This window comes from Ptychodera flava, chromosome 18, assembly GCF_041260155.1.
Source record: "Ptychodera flava strain L36383 chromosome 18, AS_Pfla_20210202, whole genome shotgun sequence".
In the NCBI taxonomy this organism is placed as follows: Eukaryota; Metazoa; Hemichordata; class Enteropneusta; family Ptychoderidae; genus Ptychodera; species Ptychodera flava.
In genome coordinates, this window is record NC_091945.1 from 35,200,642 (window position 1) to 35,219,185 (window position 18,544).

At 38.0% G+C, this 18,544-nt stretch overlaps 1 protein-coding gene across 1 annotated transcript in view; it reads right to left on the reverse strand.

Moving 5' to 3' along the window:
* LOC139117477 (neogenin-like) overlaps positions 1-18,544 on the reverse strand; it is an 82,105-nt gene that overhangs the window by 2,891 nt on the left and 60,670 nt on the right. The window contains 11 exon segments of the mRNA XM_070680609.1: positions 1,893-2,047; positions 2,695-2,862; positions 4,308-4,394; positions 4,894-5,031; positions 11,429-11,536; positions 11,941-12,167; positions 13,029-13,194; positions 14,124-14,204; positions 16,517-16,711; positions 17,296-17,403; positions 17,827-17,972. Coding sequence (XP_070536710.1) covers positions 1,893-2,047; positions 2,695-2,862; positions 4,308-4,394; positions 4,894-5,031; positions 11,429-11,536; positions 11,941-12,167; positions 13,029-13,194; positions 14,124-14,204; positions 16,517-16,711; positions 17,296-17,403; positions 17,827-17,972 — 1,579 coding nt within the window.

Here is an 18,544-nt window from a genome sequence, read left to right on the forward strand (position 1 = left end):
TTACTGAACTCACTCTTCTTTGGCCACCCTATCTTACTGTATTTACGAAGCTCAATCTGCTCAGAGCACCCTATCTCACTATCCCTTACTCAGGCCATCCAACCTCATTGTATTTTCAGAACTCAAAGTGAGACATTTGAAAAATTTCAAAGAAGGGCTTTGCAGTATGTGCAGCTGAGTTTCGCATCAACACGTTGTCTTTAATACCAACAAGTCATCGTTGATGACACAGTCCCCACTTGTTAATAGGTACTTTGATTCATGTCCTAAGAGGATAGAGTCCTCTTCATTAATTGAGACATGCCCAAGTTTGGGCTAAGGACACGAAAAAATTGTAACAAAATGGCTGCCATGCAGCCATATTGGATCATATCAAGAAACAAATTGACATACATATGTATGACATAGGTTAATGTCCTTGTACCAACTTTGAATAAAATCGGTTAAGATATGCCTTAGAGTATTATGGCCCTCGACAGGAAAAAATCGTAATAAAATGGCCGCAAGGCAGCCATATTGGATCGTATCACATAACAAATTGACATGCATATGTATGACATTAGTCAATCTCCTTGTACCAACTTTGAATAAAATCCGTTGAAACATGTCTGAGTTATTGCTCTGTACATGAAAATATCGTAATAAATGGCTGCCTAGCGGCCATATTGGATCGTATCACATAACAAATTGATGTACATACGTAAGACATAGGTCAATGTCCTTGTACCAACTTTGAATAAAATCGGTTAAAACATGTCTGACTTATGGCACTGTATATGAAAATATTGTAATAAAATGGCCGCCTGGCGGCCATATTGGATCATATCACAAAACAAATCGACATGCATATCTATGACATTGGTCAATGTCCTTGTACCAACTTTGAATAAAATCGGTTGAAACATGTCTGAGTTATGGCTCTGTACATGAAAAAATCGTAATAAAATGGCCGCCTGGCGGCCATATTGGATCGTATCACAAAACAAAATGACGTGCATATCTATGACATTGGTCAATGTCCTTGTACCAACTTTGAATAAAATCGGTTGCAACATGTCTGAGATCGGGCTCTGTACATGAAAAAATCGTAATAAAATGGCCGCCTGGCGGCCATATTGGATCGTATCACAAAACAAAATGACGTGCATATCTATGACATTGGTCAATGTCCTTGTACCAACTTTGAATAAAATCGGTTGAAACATGTCTGAGTTATGGCTCTGTACATGAAAAAATCGTAATAAAATGGCCGCCTGGCGGCCATATTGGATCGTATCACAAAACAAATCGACGTGCATATCTATGACATTGGTCAATGTCATTGTACCAACTTTGAATAAAATCGGTTGAAACATGTCTGAGTTATGGCTCTGTACATGAAAAAATCGTAATAAAATGGCCGCCTGGCGGCCATATTGGATCGTATCACAAAACAAATTGACGTGCATCTGTATGACATATGAAGTAATCCTTGTACCAAGTTTGAATGAAATCGCTTCTTGCATCTCTGAGATATCTGCGTGAACGGACGGACGCACGCACACACGCACGCACGGACGCACACACGCACGGACATGACCAAACCTATAAGTCCCCCCGGACGGTGTCCGTGGGGACTAAACATTGTCTGTTGCCATGTATGCTTAACATGAACAGCTGGTAAAGAAAGATACCATGTGGTACTTGAACATGAATATGTGTAAATTTCCCTTGATCTTCAGTGTCCTTGGATTATTAGCACTACACTTTGAGTGCTAAAGTGGATACACAATGATTTTCAGAGTGTAAAGGATTAACACCTCAAAGCATTGGTAATCACAACACAGGAATCGTTTCTAAGACGACAACTAAAAGTCTGTGTGCGATAGTTTGGTAGGAATGCTATAACTCACCTCTGAATTGTTGTCTGCTGAATCATCCGCCTTGCCTCTCACTGCAACATCGGGCGCTCTAGGCGTGTTCACAGGTAATGGATGCATCCTGTTTTTATTACCGCCGACAATAACTGTGGGTTTTTTGTATGGGCTGCTGATCATACCTGGCTTACCTGAAGATGTAACCATGGAAATGCAAATTAATTTATAGTTAGATTGGTGATACTGGGAATATACACATAAGGTACAAACATTATGGGAAAAAAGAAATGTGGTAACATATTTTGTGTTGTTTGTGCATAACTTTTTCCATGATGGTTCACTAACACATTTTTACTGCTATATTGGTAGTCTGGTCATGCAAGCATATGTGTATTATAAGCTTTAGCTGTTTTGTTGTCATATTACAAGGCTATCACAGTACCCTTAAAGCTAAACTACTAGCAAGCCACTGACTGAAAATAAATCTTTCTTGAACAAGAAATTTTACAAATGACAAGTACTGGTCCAAAATTTTACATATTATAGCTACTTGGATAGTACCTATACATAGGTAATTGGATGATACACAGGTAATTGGATGATACAAAGAAATTTTCAAAAATTCCTAAACTGAGAGGATGATCAATTTACATAACAATGCATATTTTGCATATTCCTTTGTTGTGAAAATGTTTTGCTTTGTATCTTATTAACATATGAATAGATCAATCAAGAAATAGAGGAGTGGCCTACTGTTCAAAATCTCCACATGAAGAACCCTGTAGAGGGCACTCTTCAGTCATAACCCAACATTCCATATGATGACAGGAACACTTACCTGGATGTTTTTGTTGTGGATTTCCAGATATACTTGAGTAGTGAGGTGGAGGACCTGGCACACTGAAGCTCTTCAAGGGATGGCCAGATGGTCTTGCACCTGCCATGGAAGGTGGTAATGTCTTCGTGCCATCATCTGATGATACAGTTGTGTTATCACTTTGATATCCTGTATGATCAACACAAATCAGATTGATTGTGGTGAAATTGTAATTATGCCATCCTACCCAACAAGTTGTACTCTACTTTGTAAACCTGGCATCAGCCTACAGACTACACCCTGATTGGTCATTTTCATTACTTTCTGGCTGGCCAACCAAATCAGGTCTGCTCCTTATTGGCTAATACCATCCAGGCTACACTCTGATTGGTTAATTTAATCACAAGACAACTCTGACTGGCCGGCTGATCTCTTATTGAAGAATCTCTCATGGATTTGAAAGCAACTGTGATAACATGAGTGAATATCCAATCCGATGAATGAGGTTTCAATGCCAATGATACTTTATAACTATATTTTCTGACATACCCTATGTGGCACTTTCATCATCCAATGGTGTACCAACATTGGAGGACACTATCATTTAAGCCACATTTTACGACATTAACTTGAAAACTTGAATCGTCTTGTTAATAGTTTCATCATCATTCAATTCTTTGGCACATCAGTTTACTCTGAATAGAGCATCTATGCCCGTTTGGTGAGACAGTGCTTGAATTTATAAAGTCACAGATGTGTTTTTGAGACTTTGTCATCAAGGTACAGTCAGTAAGCTGCCACTATTACTAGTCAGTTATATCATTTTCTGTATTTTATAATAAACCAACTTTCCACATCATTTCGATTCTGATCAAGCAAGGACTAGAAATAGTTAAACATCAAATGGATTTTATGTCTTATCATGTTAGAGACGTCAATCATTCTTGAAATTTGTCATTTTGATGTACAAAATTTCTCAAATACACACCTTGTGTGTGTGGTGCAGTGAATAGTATATTGAGTATTGTGAAAGTGTGACTGTGTGATTTAACAGTGCTCTGCATTGACAGCAAAAAGTGAGAAACTTAAGTCTTGTTCGGAAAAAATCAACTGTTCAGTACATGAACGATGAAACAAGACGTGAAGATAGATGGCTCAAGTGAACATTAACAGGAAAAGTTAATCTCTTAAACACGTGTTTCTAATAGACCAAAGCTATTATCTTTTTTGTAACTGCTCAAAACAGTGAAATATTATAAAAGTGAAAATCAGAAGATAGAATACAGATACTGTGATCAGTCTGGTCCACTCACATAAATGATGATTTTGGGATAGAAAAGAGTTATAAATAAGGCCACGATTGTTTTATACATATCTTGTTCATAAATATAATTGGCATTAACATTAGGCAGTTGTTTATATTGTAAAATGGCTTTCAATAAATTGACATCAACAAAATTTCACAACTTGAAAGCAAAAGAAGCATGACAAATAAGAAAGACGGTTATAAACCAAACTGAAACACGGGGTAAGTAGTTCAATGTATAGACCAGAAAATCAAAGTATGGAGGTAAAATGATGAAAATGAAAGAAAATACGTATGCAGTATGGCAAAAAAATAAAACAGAAATTACCTGAACTGCTCATTGTCATAAAACCAGGTCTTTCCAAAGACTTTGATCTAGTCATTGGGTAGTTAAACTGGGTCCTAACACGGAACTCTATACGTGAAATAAAATAAAAGAAAAACAAAAAGAACAACAGAAATAAAAACATCATGCCATGCAACATGCAAAAATAAATAAACTGTGACACAATAGGGAATGAATATTTACTGTGGGGTCAGCCCTCTGCAAGATACTGTTCCAAAATTAGGTGTCTTCTGATTTTAGGAAATCCACTGATTTGTTGATGCAATTCTTTTCTAAAGCTGTACGATGAACCTACTTGAACTACAAACAGCAAAAATGCCAAGCTACAGATGAAACTTGAGATTTTTGAAATGACATTTTACAAAAGTAGCATGTATTTTATTTTGAAGCAGTACATGGCAAAAGGCTGGATTCTACTGATTATCACTGGTTGTATATTTTTCTAGGTAGTTTAGGCACTCTTATTGTCTAGCTTTAAAAAATTGCCAGGAGACGCACTGCTACCGGCTCTACGGTTTAACACTATGCATGCATTAGGCTATAGCAGGAGTGGAGGCTACGCTCCTACCTGGTTGATCATAGTTTGGGTTTCTTGTCGAACCACTAGATGCAACAACGCTTGGTGTGTTGTATTGGGTCTTAGGATAAGTTGGCCTCATAGGTGGGCTTACACTGCCGTTTGGCAGAGCTGTAGCTGTAGCAATAGCTGGTGAAAGTAACAGACAGCGAAAACCTTCAATACCCCATCTTTTGGCAAATTGCTAAAGAAAAACAGAGAGCGCTGGAAAAACTGCGGCCACACTCATGACTAAGATATAAGCTATAAAAAGATGCAAGAGCTGCAGACTTGAGCCAAAATTTATTAGTCCATTCTACAAGCATATGAAGGAGTTTCAAAAGCTACAAGGATGGATGTTCAGTGACGCCGACAGATGGGTCATTTCAACCATCCCAAATAGTTACAGAAATAATATGCTACAGCCATATATGGGGTAGATTATGTGTTCATGGAAGTAACATTAGGGTAGCGGGTAGGGTTGGTTGATTGGGTGTGTGTTTGCTTTCTGTATAGATTCTATACACATCCCTGCATCAACTTCAGACTAGAATGATTGATGTAAAGATTAATTTGACTGACAACGCTGCTGTTCACATCTTCAGGATGTTCAATCCATCCAAATAATCCTATCATACTTCTAACTCACATCCAATCACAAGTAAACTGCCATACTTGCAAAAAGAAATGTTTCAGCCTGAAAAACACATTACCCACTCCATGTACACGTGTCTGACTCACTGACCTTTGAAGCCAGGATGGACTTACTACAGATTTCGATTCAGTGTAACGTTTCGAGAAAGTAGGAACAACGTCCTTTGGTGTCGATTTAATCGCGATAACATAAACATTGTATCGCGGGGCTACTAAAATAATTAACTTGGCGCTATCAGTGTCTCTGATTACAGTGGACAGCAACACAGTCAATTTCTGTGAGACAGAGTCTGTGAGACATTTTATTTTCAAATATTGAAACAGTAACAGAACAACAAGAATGAAAATCCAACGAAAACATCTAAGTAATCATTGTTGATTAAGAAAGTTGTGAAACATCAAACATAAAGATACCGTGGTGATATACACGTCCGGTCCATGACCTAAACTTTCACAGTTGTGACGTGGTAATGGCTTTGTCACATAAAACTGAAGATCAGAACAGAGTTGGTAAGTGGCAGTGACTATATACTCTAACATTTTGAGATTACAGCACTATAACAACGTTTCAAAAGAAAACCTTCACCAGAACTTGACCTTTGCAAATCAGATGACTGCAAGTACATCGCGATAATTTGCTGTCAAATCTAGACTGATCTGAAAACATTTTATCCGAACACAGGAATGAATATTTCGCTCAGACAACAGAAAACTAGACATTACGTAAAAAGTTAATCCATCTTTTAAATGTGATTGTAGAAAATGCTAAATATCCGACTTGCATCGCAAATCGTCGCAAAGGCGAGTTGTGAGTCATCTGTGAAAATGATTCAACGCTCCAAAAACACAAACACGTAACGAGATGAATAATAAACACGACTGCTTGAATGTGAAAATGCCTGAAAAAGATTATACTTGTTCTACGACCGTTCAAACTACAAAAAACTCATGGGAACGGCGATGGCGGTGACGGTGGTGGTGGCGGTTGCTGCTGGTCAGGCTGGTCAGGCAAAGGCGGTAGATAATTTGTCGCGGTAGAAACTGCACCAGATATTGTCGCAGTGGCACTTGGCGGAGTTATTAACGGCTGCTGGTAATAATTTGCCGATTGTGTTAAGGGCGGAGTATACCATGGAAACTGGTACGGATAATAACCATAAGAGTACATACAGGGCTGATATTGGTGTAAGTTGCCCTGCTGTACATAACTGTTGTCAACAACGGACTCCGTGCTTGCCGCTGGTCCGCAGGTCTCGGTTGATGGCATGATTGCATGTGTGGCCGGCTGGGTTGACGTTGGTTTAACGATAGAGTAACGGGTTGGATTTTTCTCAATGAGAATATCGATGGCGCTTTTCTTCTGTTTTGCCACTGTACTAGCCGTCAATCTTTGTGTTTCCCTATCGATAATTGACTGAAACGTTTTAGATGCGATATCCAAATTCGTCGGTAGCGTGTTTGCATAGTGTTTTTTCAGTATCGCGATGTCAGCGTGCAGAACTAAATTTCTTTTGTTTCGTCCAATTCTGTCTAGGAGATACTTGTCGGGGTTTGATCTTATCAAATGAGCTTCTATTTTCTTTTCAAATGTGTCACTGACTTTTTCGAAAGCTTTATACTTGGCAGTCACCTCGGTTTCTAAACGTCGAACATCTTTCTCCAGTTTTTCGGTTTCTTGTGCAACTGCATTGAGTTCGTTCATCTCATCTCTATGGTGATCGATTTCACTGCACTGAACTGCCGACGTACACCTTATATTGTGACAGTTTCCCTTGTGATGTCCAGTTCCACGCAAGTGACAGTTACTGCACATTCGTTTACGCTTATCAACAGCTACTCCAGGACTGGGTGTATATTTTCTTTGAAGGCATTCGTATACTTCGAGGTATTCCGCGTGTTCCTGTTGTTTCACTTCAAGTTGTTGCCGCTTCAATTCGATATCAATTTCCATCGGACTCTTATAAACAAATCTGCTTGTTTCATCTCTTGATTTGTTTGAAGGAGGACTTGAAATGTCGGTAGTTGGATCATTATGGATTCCTTCACGTTGCGTATCGAACGAAAGTCCACGACGGACTGAACTTTCATCACTGTTTGAGACGTCGCTTTGATTTTCACAGCTTGACTCCTTTCTCTTTTGATATGGAGATGTCCCGTCCAGTACACGCAAATGCAATGACAAAAAGTCAGACAATGAATGTCGCTGTGCAGATTTTATCACTCTTGAAAATGTAGATTCCACGATATCAATCCACAAACCATCGCAATTTCTGTAGCACAACCTGATGCAATCCATTCGACCAATATAGGGAATACATTGACGCAGTCGATCTAGAAACCACGTGTATCCTCTACATAACAAGTCGGTCACGCGTACGTCCATTGGAGTGCATCGCTCTCGTCCGTAATACACATAATGGATAATTAGTTCGAGTTCTTCGTTAGAATCCCCGAAAGACTTTGACAACGCCATCCTCACAGCTATAAACCAGCGGTTTGGATAGATTGAAATTGAGAGTCCCCTATACCGGGCCTAGATCGCATAGCGCGCCAAAAACCTGAAGTTTGCGACATTTGTGTGCGATACAGACTTGTGACGTATTTTGGACCGTTCCACTGTTATGAAGTACATGAACTTTTTTGATCTCCGTTGAATTTTAGCCAGGGAGCAGATTCTGTCAAGGCTGTCAGGCTATTTTTTACATCCATGGTCAGGTAAGATAAGACGGACGTTTGTTTTGCCAACACAGTCGATTCATCTGTGTCCAATTTACGCGAAGTTATATACAGCTCACTGTAAAAAAGTTTACTTTCTCACACCCCGTCACATTGGTAGTAGCCTGCACTAATCAAACTACAGTAATTACGTTTCTAAAATTAGATGCGTGACTATCTTCTGAGAGAGTGACTGTTCACACCGTGCTTGAGCGGCATTTTTACTGTCTAACTAAAACTATGGAAACAATGTCGGCTAGAGGTAGAATGTTCCAAAGAGGTAAAGAACTCAGTCTTGACTATCGCAAGCTTGTTTTGCAGTCTTTGTTGGACGTAGGAGCTAATGACGAAACCGGAGTAATACCGCACGGAAAGATTGCCGAAGTTGCCAGAAACACAAAAGGTCCATCATGTGACTGTTAAAAAACTATGGAAGCAGTATCGTGAACAAGGGCATCTACAACGAAAGCCTTGTAGTGGTGGACGTCAGCGAAAATTGAATAACCACGACCTGTTGTATGTAGAGATGCTGAAAAGTGAAAGACCGTCGATTTCATATGCCGAAATTAAAACAAACTTGGCGCAAAATGCAAACGTCTGCTCTTTGTAAATACGTGAAATACCGACTACCAAGTGGCGAGTGGACAAGAAAGAAGATAACTAAGCATGCCTATGAGAGATTCACGGAGGGAAATATGGTTTACACACAAGCCTATACCGATTTCTTGTCACAATGTAATCCATACACTGTAAAGTTTATGGACGAATCTGGAATTCAATTACCGTCTGTTGGCTCACAAAACTACGGTCATTCGCCTGTTGGCGAGCGATGCGTTGAATTGCAACGATATGCAAAAAGTCCAAATATGACTCTAAACGTACTTATGTATGGGTGCTAACGGAATTTGTTACGCAAACATAATCGCGGGGGCATCCAACACAACTCAGTTTTTGCAGTTTTTTACTGAAGCTGTTGATGCTAACACGGACAATGGCGAACCAGCAATTCGGCCCGGTGACGTGATAGTGGTAGATAATTGTCCTATTCACCACCATGAAGGTGGAAGAGCACTTCGGCAATCCTTGGACAATTTAGGAGTCGAATATGTTTTCACGCCGACATACTCGCCTGATATAAATCCTGTTGAATATTTATTTAATGACTTGAAGAAACGTTTGAAGTGTCCTGAATATAGAGACATGCTGCATCGTAATATGCAATACGCCATTTTTCATGCACTGTCTGGCATTACGGCAGCCGACTGCCATGGTTATTTTTCCACTGTGGGATTCCTCCAAGTTTAAAATGTTATTTTACGCAAATTATCAAGTCCAGCTAACGTAACGTATAGGAATTATGCTAATACAAGCCGACAACGCACGCCACAAGATGAGACTGTGGTGGTGTGCTTTTTCATGTTCTTGTTTGCGGATAAACTAATCGACAGCCCCGGTGAAAGAATGTTGTACCGATTTTAAATCGCGATATTGTCATAGTTGTCAGATTTTGACGCTGATGTCAACTTTCCGATTAACGTACACTTCTGAAAAGTTTCCAATCTCAAAATGTAAGACTGTTGTTCAATTATAGTGATACTCATATCATAAGTTCTGTGTTAATTCAGATCTTCATTTCATGTGATGACAAAAACCAATCACAACTGTGAAATTTTCGGGTCATCATGGACATACCAGTCAACACGTTTTCTCTATGGCTTGATGTTTTACAACTTCTGTAATGAACGTGAAATATGTTCATGTCTTTGTTGGATTTTATTTATTTTTAACGTTGGTTTTTGGCTTCAAATGTTTGGAAGTAAAATATGTTTCAGGAATGAACTGTATTGTCTACAGTTAAATGTTTGTTCGTAAACTGTAATAACCCCCCCCCCCCCCCCCCCCTCACTTCCTCAGACACTGATAGCGCCAAGTTAATTATTTTAGTAGCCCCGCGATACAATGTTTACGTTATCGAGATTAAATCGACACCAAAGGACGTTGTTCCTACTTTCTCCAAACGTTACACTGAATCGAAATCTGTAGTACAGCAATTTAAACAATCTGGAAAACCACACTTCAAAGTGAATATAGATTTTCATCTGTTTGCTTTCCTCAGCATTTATATTACTTTGTAGGTGGGCTTTTGAAGTAAGACTCACAAACTAAACACTTCTACAAAAGCACTCTACGGGTACAGCCCTGCATAACCTCAAAAATGTTTTCTTTAATCTAAGTTTATGTATCAAAGTACTAGATGGTATGAAGGCTGCAGGAAAGCATAAACTTATACAGAAATAAAGATTCATCATACAACGAAACCAAGAGGAAACACATTATGTGTTATAAGAAGTTTGGTGTTGCATGATGTAGCACAGCACAGCAAGCAAGCGACGAGGTTCTATTTATCACAGAATCAAAGAATTAATTTTTTACAAACAGGTAAGATTCAACTCACAACAAACTATTGACAAACACTATTGTCAGATGGTATGCTCGAACTGTTAAAAAGACTCATCTTTTATGAAAATTTGATACAATCTTGGTAAGTGTGGTTAGTATTTAGTAAAGACATCACATGCTGGTTTTATCCAATGCAAATTCTTGTTTTTCCAACACACTGGACAGAGTTGTGTCACAAGCAAGATACATGAATTACTGCTGACAGTTGCATTCAAACCCATACCTATCAATGAAATCATACTTATTCACAGGATACATAAACATATGTTACGCCAATGTGACCTATGACCTTTGCCCCAGACTAACCCTCATCGTAAAGATGAGTACAAAACTGTCTCTTTCATACAGATGAGCCCTTTACATGGTGGGATGGCACAGAGAGACACCACTGCTACTGGCAATGAACATAAACATATGGACAGGCATGGCAGCACAGACTACCAATTTCAATCAAATAGTCTCCACTGCCAGCAAGAAGTTGAGGCAGAAATAAAGTGGTCATTTTCAAATTGAATATTTGCTATTCAGTATTACACCCCTTGAAATTTGTAAATCTTTTCTACAGTGTAACAGTGGTGTGATGTCTTCAATCCCATGATGCTCTACTCACTAGAATGATACAAGCCAACCATTTCTACAGCAAATCTGTTCGGTACTAATGGATGAAGGAATAGGGAGAAGATAGGGTGAGAGCTAGAATTAAGAATTAATCACTTACTTTCCCTTGGTGGAGGTGGCTGAGGATCTACAGGTATCATGATTGGCTTTCGTTTTCTTTCAAGGGATCTGTTTCTATCAGTGGCAGTTAAATCAAGGTCATCATCACCTGGGAGAAAGATGGATGATATTTGGAACTCTACGCTACTTTATGGTTGAAATGATACGTGTGAGTTTTGTGTTGCTTGATCAAATGACAGAATACTGATTAGGGTTGGCACCAGTTTATAATATTTTTCACAAGTCCTGCAGCTGAGCATTCTGGAGGGTATACATTACTCTAGGCTGATTAAAGTAACAGTGCCTAACATACAGTGCCAATCTGAGAACAGAAGCTGATAGGCTGTTCTCGGACTCAAAAATTTAAACCAGTAGATTAAATAATACAGCATATTTCCATATTTTTCTATGTGTATATTCATTGACAAACATTAATAAGTGTCGTTAGCACTGTCAGTGTTCTGTTCCATGTACAAAGATCCTTCTACGACAGTAAAGTTTACCATAGCTTACCAACAAAAGAGTTTCTTTTCTGAAGAGTTTCCATGGGTGGTGGTGGATCATCCATTCCTTTGACGTCTTCTGACATGGAAATTTGAGTCATCGGTTCCGGCATTGGCATTTTCTCCATCTGTTTCAGTTCCATCTGATCATGGTTAATCCACAGATCCGGTGGCTGATCCTTCAGGCCAGCTTTCTTGCCACCCTTTGGAGGTGGCTTGTAAGCGCCCCCACCTTGTCTGCAAGGTCAAAGGTTGATGTCAAAGGTCAGAATCAATGCTGTCAGAGGTCAATCTGAAGGTCAGGTCTGAAGTTGACTGAACAACCAGGTAAAGAAACATGAGTCTTCTAGCTTGAACTGATAACTCTATCATGTGATTTCACACCTATGACCAACACAGATAAACTTTAACACTAGACGCTAGCATGAAATCAACTTTTCTTTTCGTTGCCTATCATGATTATTGTTCAGCATGTACACAAATATGGCTGGTTTGTGGCAGGGTTTACTGCTTTGTACTAGAATACAGTGTGATGCCATTTACACGGAGAGGAACTTAAAGTATTGTTCCAGAGATGGCATCAATGGGAACAAAATGGCATTTTGACAACAGGAGCTCCAAAGAATCAAATTACGCATTTAGCTTCGGCTGACCTTCAAACTTTCTAATGTTCAACTGAAGTTGGTATAGTTTAGCTTATTTCACTATGAAGATCCCTCGAATGCATTACCAAATATTGTTTACAAGTAATTCTAAATTAAATGCCTTTCTGAGACAAAAATGGTGGTACTATACTAACAAAATCCACCTTTACAAAATTGAAAGAGCTCTCAGTATCAAATTGTGCAGGTGGAAATACAGGCAAATGACAACACATGGTACTTCTTGAGTCAGTGTAAGACAATGCAGAACAAGTAAGTTCATGATCATGTTCAATCTCTGATATCGAGGTTTTTCCGGTTCACCTTTTCACCACCGTAGTTTGGCCAAAACTTGTTGTTAGCAATGGTGATTGTGGACTTGTCAAAAAAGAATTGTGGCTTCTGAAAAGTTGAAAATGATTCTATTCTATCAACAGCCTGTAATAACTGTACATACTTCCTCTTCTTGGCCATGTTATCGTCAGCTCTTCTCTTACAGACGAAGACGGAAACAGCAACTATGGCGATGAGAGTGACTCCGACAACACAGGCAATGATGATCCAGAGGATGTTAGGAGCTAATCCCTCTCCTTCATTGGACTGGGCTGACGTTGTGGGATCTTCTGAAAGAAAATAAAATGACATGTCATCTAATGATTCAATTCAATGTGAAAAGACAACATCACATTTGAAAGATACTGCTTTACAAATAATAGGGTACAGTGTCTGTCATTGTGATTATATTGTGGTGTGTGAAAATGTAGGGTTTATATGGTATCTATAGAGTATTTTATATTGTCAATGAATGAATAATGTTTAGTACAATAAATAAGAGTGAAAAGGATCTGAAAGATGTGTAGATGAAGTGCGATGCATGCTTTATAATGTTTAGGAAAGTTACACAATTGTACATCTATTGAAATGAGCAATTATCCCAGGAAAAACATGAAAATTATCCCAGGAAAAACATGAAAATTATCCCCGGAAAAACATAAAACTTATCCTAGGAAAAACACGATAATTATATTAGGAAAAACGTAAAATTATTCCAGGAAAAACAGAAATTATCTCAAGCAAAACAAAAATTATCCAAGGAAAAACAAAGCTACCTTTGGAGATTGGCTTGATTCAAACCCTATCTTGGCACATATCTACTGGATTTTCATTACGGAAACCGATCAATTTTTCTTGCAATTTTCAAATGTGTTTAAGAATTTAAGTTTACAGAGAAGATCTTTTAACCCCAAGATGGATTGGATGGAAACACACATACTTTCAGTTGACAGATTAGGTGTTCTTTAAACTGACTACAATCCCAAGATACTGCTCCCCAGGAATATACATTGATCAACAACTTGTCTAAAACATCCAATTTAAGATTCTTGTCTTGCATATGCATTACTTAAATGCTGATAACTACAGGGTGAAAACAGGGCATGCTGGGATAGGTAGGTAGGACAGAAAATAAAATCCAAATGCCTGCCATTTCTAAATTTCCACAAAGTTAGAGGATAGAGGACAAACATATTGTGTGAGATAGGCTTAGACTCACCCCGTCCCTTTCCATCTTTACCATCTATACCTCCTTGATGTTTCATACCTCCACCTGGATGGTTAGCTTTTCGAGAGTCACCTACCAAGAAACACACAGTTTTGTTTTTGTTTTAGAAAACTCGTTTAAAACAACAAATTTAGTACAACACAACACAGAAAACTAAACAGTTCCCCAGTTTTCAGTGCACACACACTATTTTGTCTGTTAATTTTAGACAAAGCACACAGAACAATACTGACAGTGTTAATACAACAAGAGAATGTTTCTGTTCTTCATGAAGACCTCGTTACATTTCCCTGAAAGGAGGCTGTAAGTATTCTGAGGTATGGTCAATACAAGATAGTAAGCAGTAAAGATGTTAACGTTAGAAAAATTCAGTTATTCCTTGTTTGGCAGCTCTATTACAAACACTGGCCCCTCTCCATGCTGTGATGTGACTTGACTGAAAACCAATACAGGTGGAGATTATGTCAATCAAAGGCTGATATGATGATGTAAATTAGTTCAGGCTTTCATCAAATCATGTAGTAGAATGTGTCCATCTGAAGTGGGCAAAGAAATGGTCCTACACAGAAAGATTCTAAGAGGCTGCAAGATATCTCAAGGGTCGAAAAAGCTGGACAGTTTTCATTAAACTTGGGACGTTCATGACATTTTGAGTGTGTTCTACTGGAAAAATTTCATCAACTTAGCCATAACTTACAGCAATGTAGATTTATAACAGCACAAAATGTATTCTCTGATGAATATGAGACCAAGTCTGTGTTAGAAAGTTTTTTCAATGCATGTTTTCCAAGCCCCAGTGATAAGAAGGGAGAATTACTGAAGCCAATAAGGTGTTTTACCATCAAAAGATTACAATTACAGTTTGGACTGCAGGGAGGATAATACAGAAAGAATTTATTCTGTGAGCTACCAAAGAACATGAGAAAGCCAGATGACCTGATTTTGGGTATGATTTATCAGTTTATGCAGCAAAATGTAGCTAACTTGGTGAACCAAAATGAAGTTTATAAAATCATACAACCACACCAACAAACCAAGACCTCAAGTGACAATAAGCAAGAGTTATCCTTCCTAAATTTATGTACACTTGAATTTGTCACTAGAAGATGCCAATCAACGCTTTACAGAAAGTGATACGGAGAAATATCATACCTGAATGCTGACAATGTAGAGTAAATGTGGTCTTACCACAAAATACAGAAAGTTTAAATTCAACTAAGCAGTAAAAGTCAGCAAGTCAGCCATGATCAATTTTCAATTCTCTTAACCCTTTGACCACAATGGTTTGGCCCACACCCGTAGTATTGAAAGCAGTATGAAGATTAAGCTTACATTGGAAAGATGATGAATTGTCTATACAAACACTTTTCAATATTCCTTGTGTGTAGCTGTTTATATATCATTTCACTTTCTACTCCACATGTGAATACAATATGATCAGTGAAATTAAAAGAAATACACCACTGAGGTAGGTTTATTCCAGTATAAAATATCACCTTCCCTTAAAACTTCCAGCAATCTAATAATTGATATCCTGATACAAATCCCAGAATTCTATCAAATCAAGGCACTGCTTACAAACAGCATTTTCAACTCTCTTAACCCTTTGACCACAATGGTTTGGCCCACATCCATTGCTATCAATGGTAAGCATGGACCAGTTTACTGGACATTTAGGTGAACAGGTTTAAACTTTCATAAATGTTCAAAAACTGTGTAAAGACAAATGGTTGTGGGAAATAAAATAGGAATTGGGGAGATTATATCACATGGTTTATTATTCAGATGCATTTGGTATTTTGTTTAATCTAGAATATTAACTTGATGTGCTGTACTTAGTATCACACTACAACAGTGGACTTCAGGAAAGCTCTGAGTTCCATCACACATGCATTGAGTTAACTACCAACAACTCATCAAGTCCATGCAAAGCGATATGATTAATATCGACTTCTTATACTGACTAGTAGATGAATGTGTACTGTGGACTTGTAACTTTTGAGAATTTTACAAGGCCGGAGATGTACAGACAATGAATGCAAATCTCTATAACCCTACAGGTGCTGAAAAACCATGCAGTTTCAAATGGTAAAAGACAACTGCAATCAAAACACATATATAGTAATACATCTCTGAAGGGACAACATTTCTAGCACTGAGAGAATCAATAGTTTACAGAAATGTAGAGCTTTATAAAGTACTTCACACAATTTACCCTTTAGATATGTTTGCTTTAGATATGGCCCTTGGACTCTGCAGGTATGGAGGGCTGTTCAGAATGAACTATGGTCCAATCACTAATGACAGGGTTGGATTTTGAAAATCCATCTACTTCAGAGATGTTTAACTGCTCTGTGTTTTGCTTTGTACGAGTAGCCTAGTACCTTTTGGCGTTCTGTATTCAACAACTTCTGACATCGGTCCAAGACCTTCCTTATTCCTGGCCTGAATCTTGAAGTAGTATGTGGTATCGGCAGTTAAGTCATCAATGAATCCTGTCAGTTGGGGACCTGCTACAGGCTCTATGACCCAGTCTCTATCTAATTGGTTGCTGTCAGTGGTGTAGTAGATCACATATCCTGTAGACAGAATACAATACAAGGTAAGATTCTCTCTGGCAAACATTTGTGAAGTGCCATAGTGACGGATATTTTAACTCTCATTTGTGACCTGCTGCCCATTTGCACTTACTGTGAAGCTTGCAGAGGAACTGAAGTTTTAGCTGGCTTGTTTTTTGTGAAAATCGAAAATTTAATATCATTCCAAAGAGATATCCACCGTTTGGAATAACAAATATTGATAAATTTAGGTCATGTTTCTCAAGTACTTAAATTTCCTAGGTGACCTCTGATTTCCATTCTTGCTATGAAATAGAATGCTTCCTTAAAGAAAGTTTGGGTAAAAGTTGAACACTTCATTTTCAAAGCATACATTATCTTAACATAGAATACTATCAGTGAATCATACACTTAGACATAACACAAACCTATGTACTAGGTCGGTTTTTTTGAAAAACAATGCATTACTATATTTTACCATCAATTAGATTCCTACTGACATAGAGTAGCCATAACATGGCACATTACACTATGTGATTACATTACTAAGAGCTGTGTGAGGGTTATTGGATGATGTATGTAAGGGCAGAGATCTGATAACTTACCATTGATGGCGCCATTTGGTAACTTTGGAGGTTGCCAGTTTAAGTTGATGGCCGTAGGATTATCTTCGTAAGGAACAATAGTCAATGTCTTTGGTGGAGATCCCGGCACTGTGGTCATAAAGAGTCAACATTTGTCATATTCAATTTACGTTGTTTGGTTCAAGCTTTCCTGGGCTTTAAGTTGTCTGATATATTACATTGCCAAGAACGACTTCCAAATGGAAAGAGATAACTGTGAAAACCCATAGGATTGCATTATCTTACTGAATGCAAAATATTTAATATCTGGACTATGCAACCAGACTCTGACTACGTCAGATAAAGTATAGATCATCTAGCACACTTTCCTCATTAAAAATAAAATACTAATATTATAATTATATTCAGAGTAATCAACTGCAACCTTGTAGACATTTCAATATTAAAATCAATCACAAAACATGATCAAAGTACAAAGTTCGACAAGTGAGAGACGACTATTCTACCAAGAAAGCACAATGTTTGACATAAAAAATGTCCGGAGATACTCACATGCTTCAAATGTCTTGTTGAAAACAGACAGTGACCATGGACTTGATTTCTTTCCTTTGGACATCTTGACGGCAAATTCATACATTGTACTCGGTTTCAACTCATCAATTGTGTATTCCAGAGTTGTTGTATTGATGAACTTGGCTCTGCAACAGACAACAGTAGATCATCAGCACAAGATATCATAAAGTGGAGAAACAAATCTAAATAGCAAGAGGAACAGATCGATTGAAGGACATGTGATGGAAATTTGGAGGTTGCATAAGAATGTGGCTTACATTATTTGAACAACTTGAAACACAACAAAAGGGTATTTCAAAAGTTACCTTGCTTGAATTTTTTACATTTTGTAATTTAATCCAGTGTCTGCTTGGTGAAGATCTTTGGTAAAGTTTATATAAAACATCTTTGGACATTGGTTTAAGTAGCAAGACAACTGCTATAAATTGTAAATAAGAAGAGCATGTATATCTCGACCAGTTAATTTTTATTTATCTTGTCTGTGTTTTTGCCCCCATGATTTGTGACACTATTTATTTTCGGTAACATTTTCACTTCTTGTTTTCTATTACTGCAATAAATTTATTTTTCTCATTTTTCTCCACAGCATATGTCCAAATACAAAGTACTGGTATTCCCAACACATTTATTGCATACAGTACACGATGTCACTGTTGACACATGGATCCCTGTCTGGATCAAAATTCAGTGACAGTAA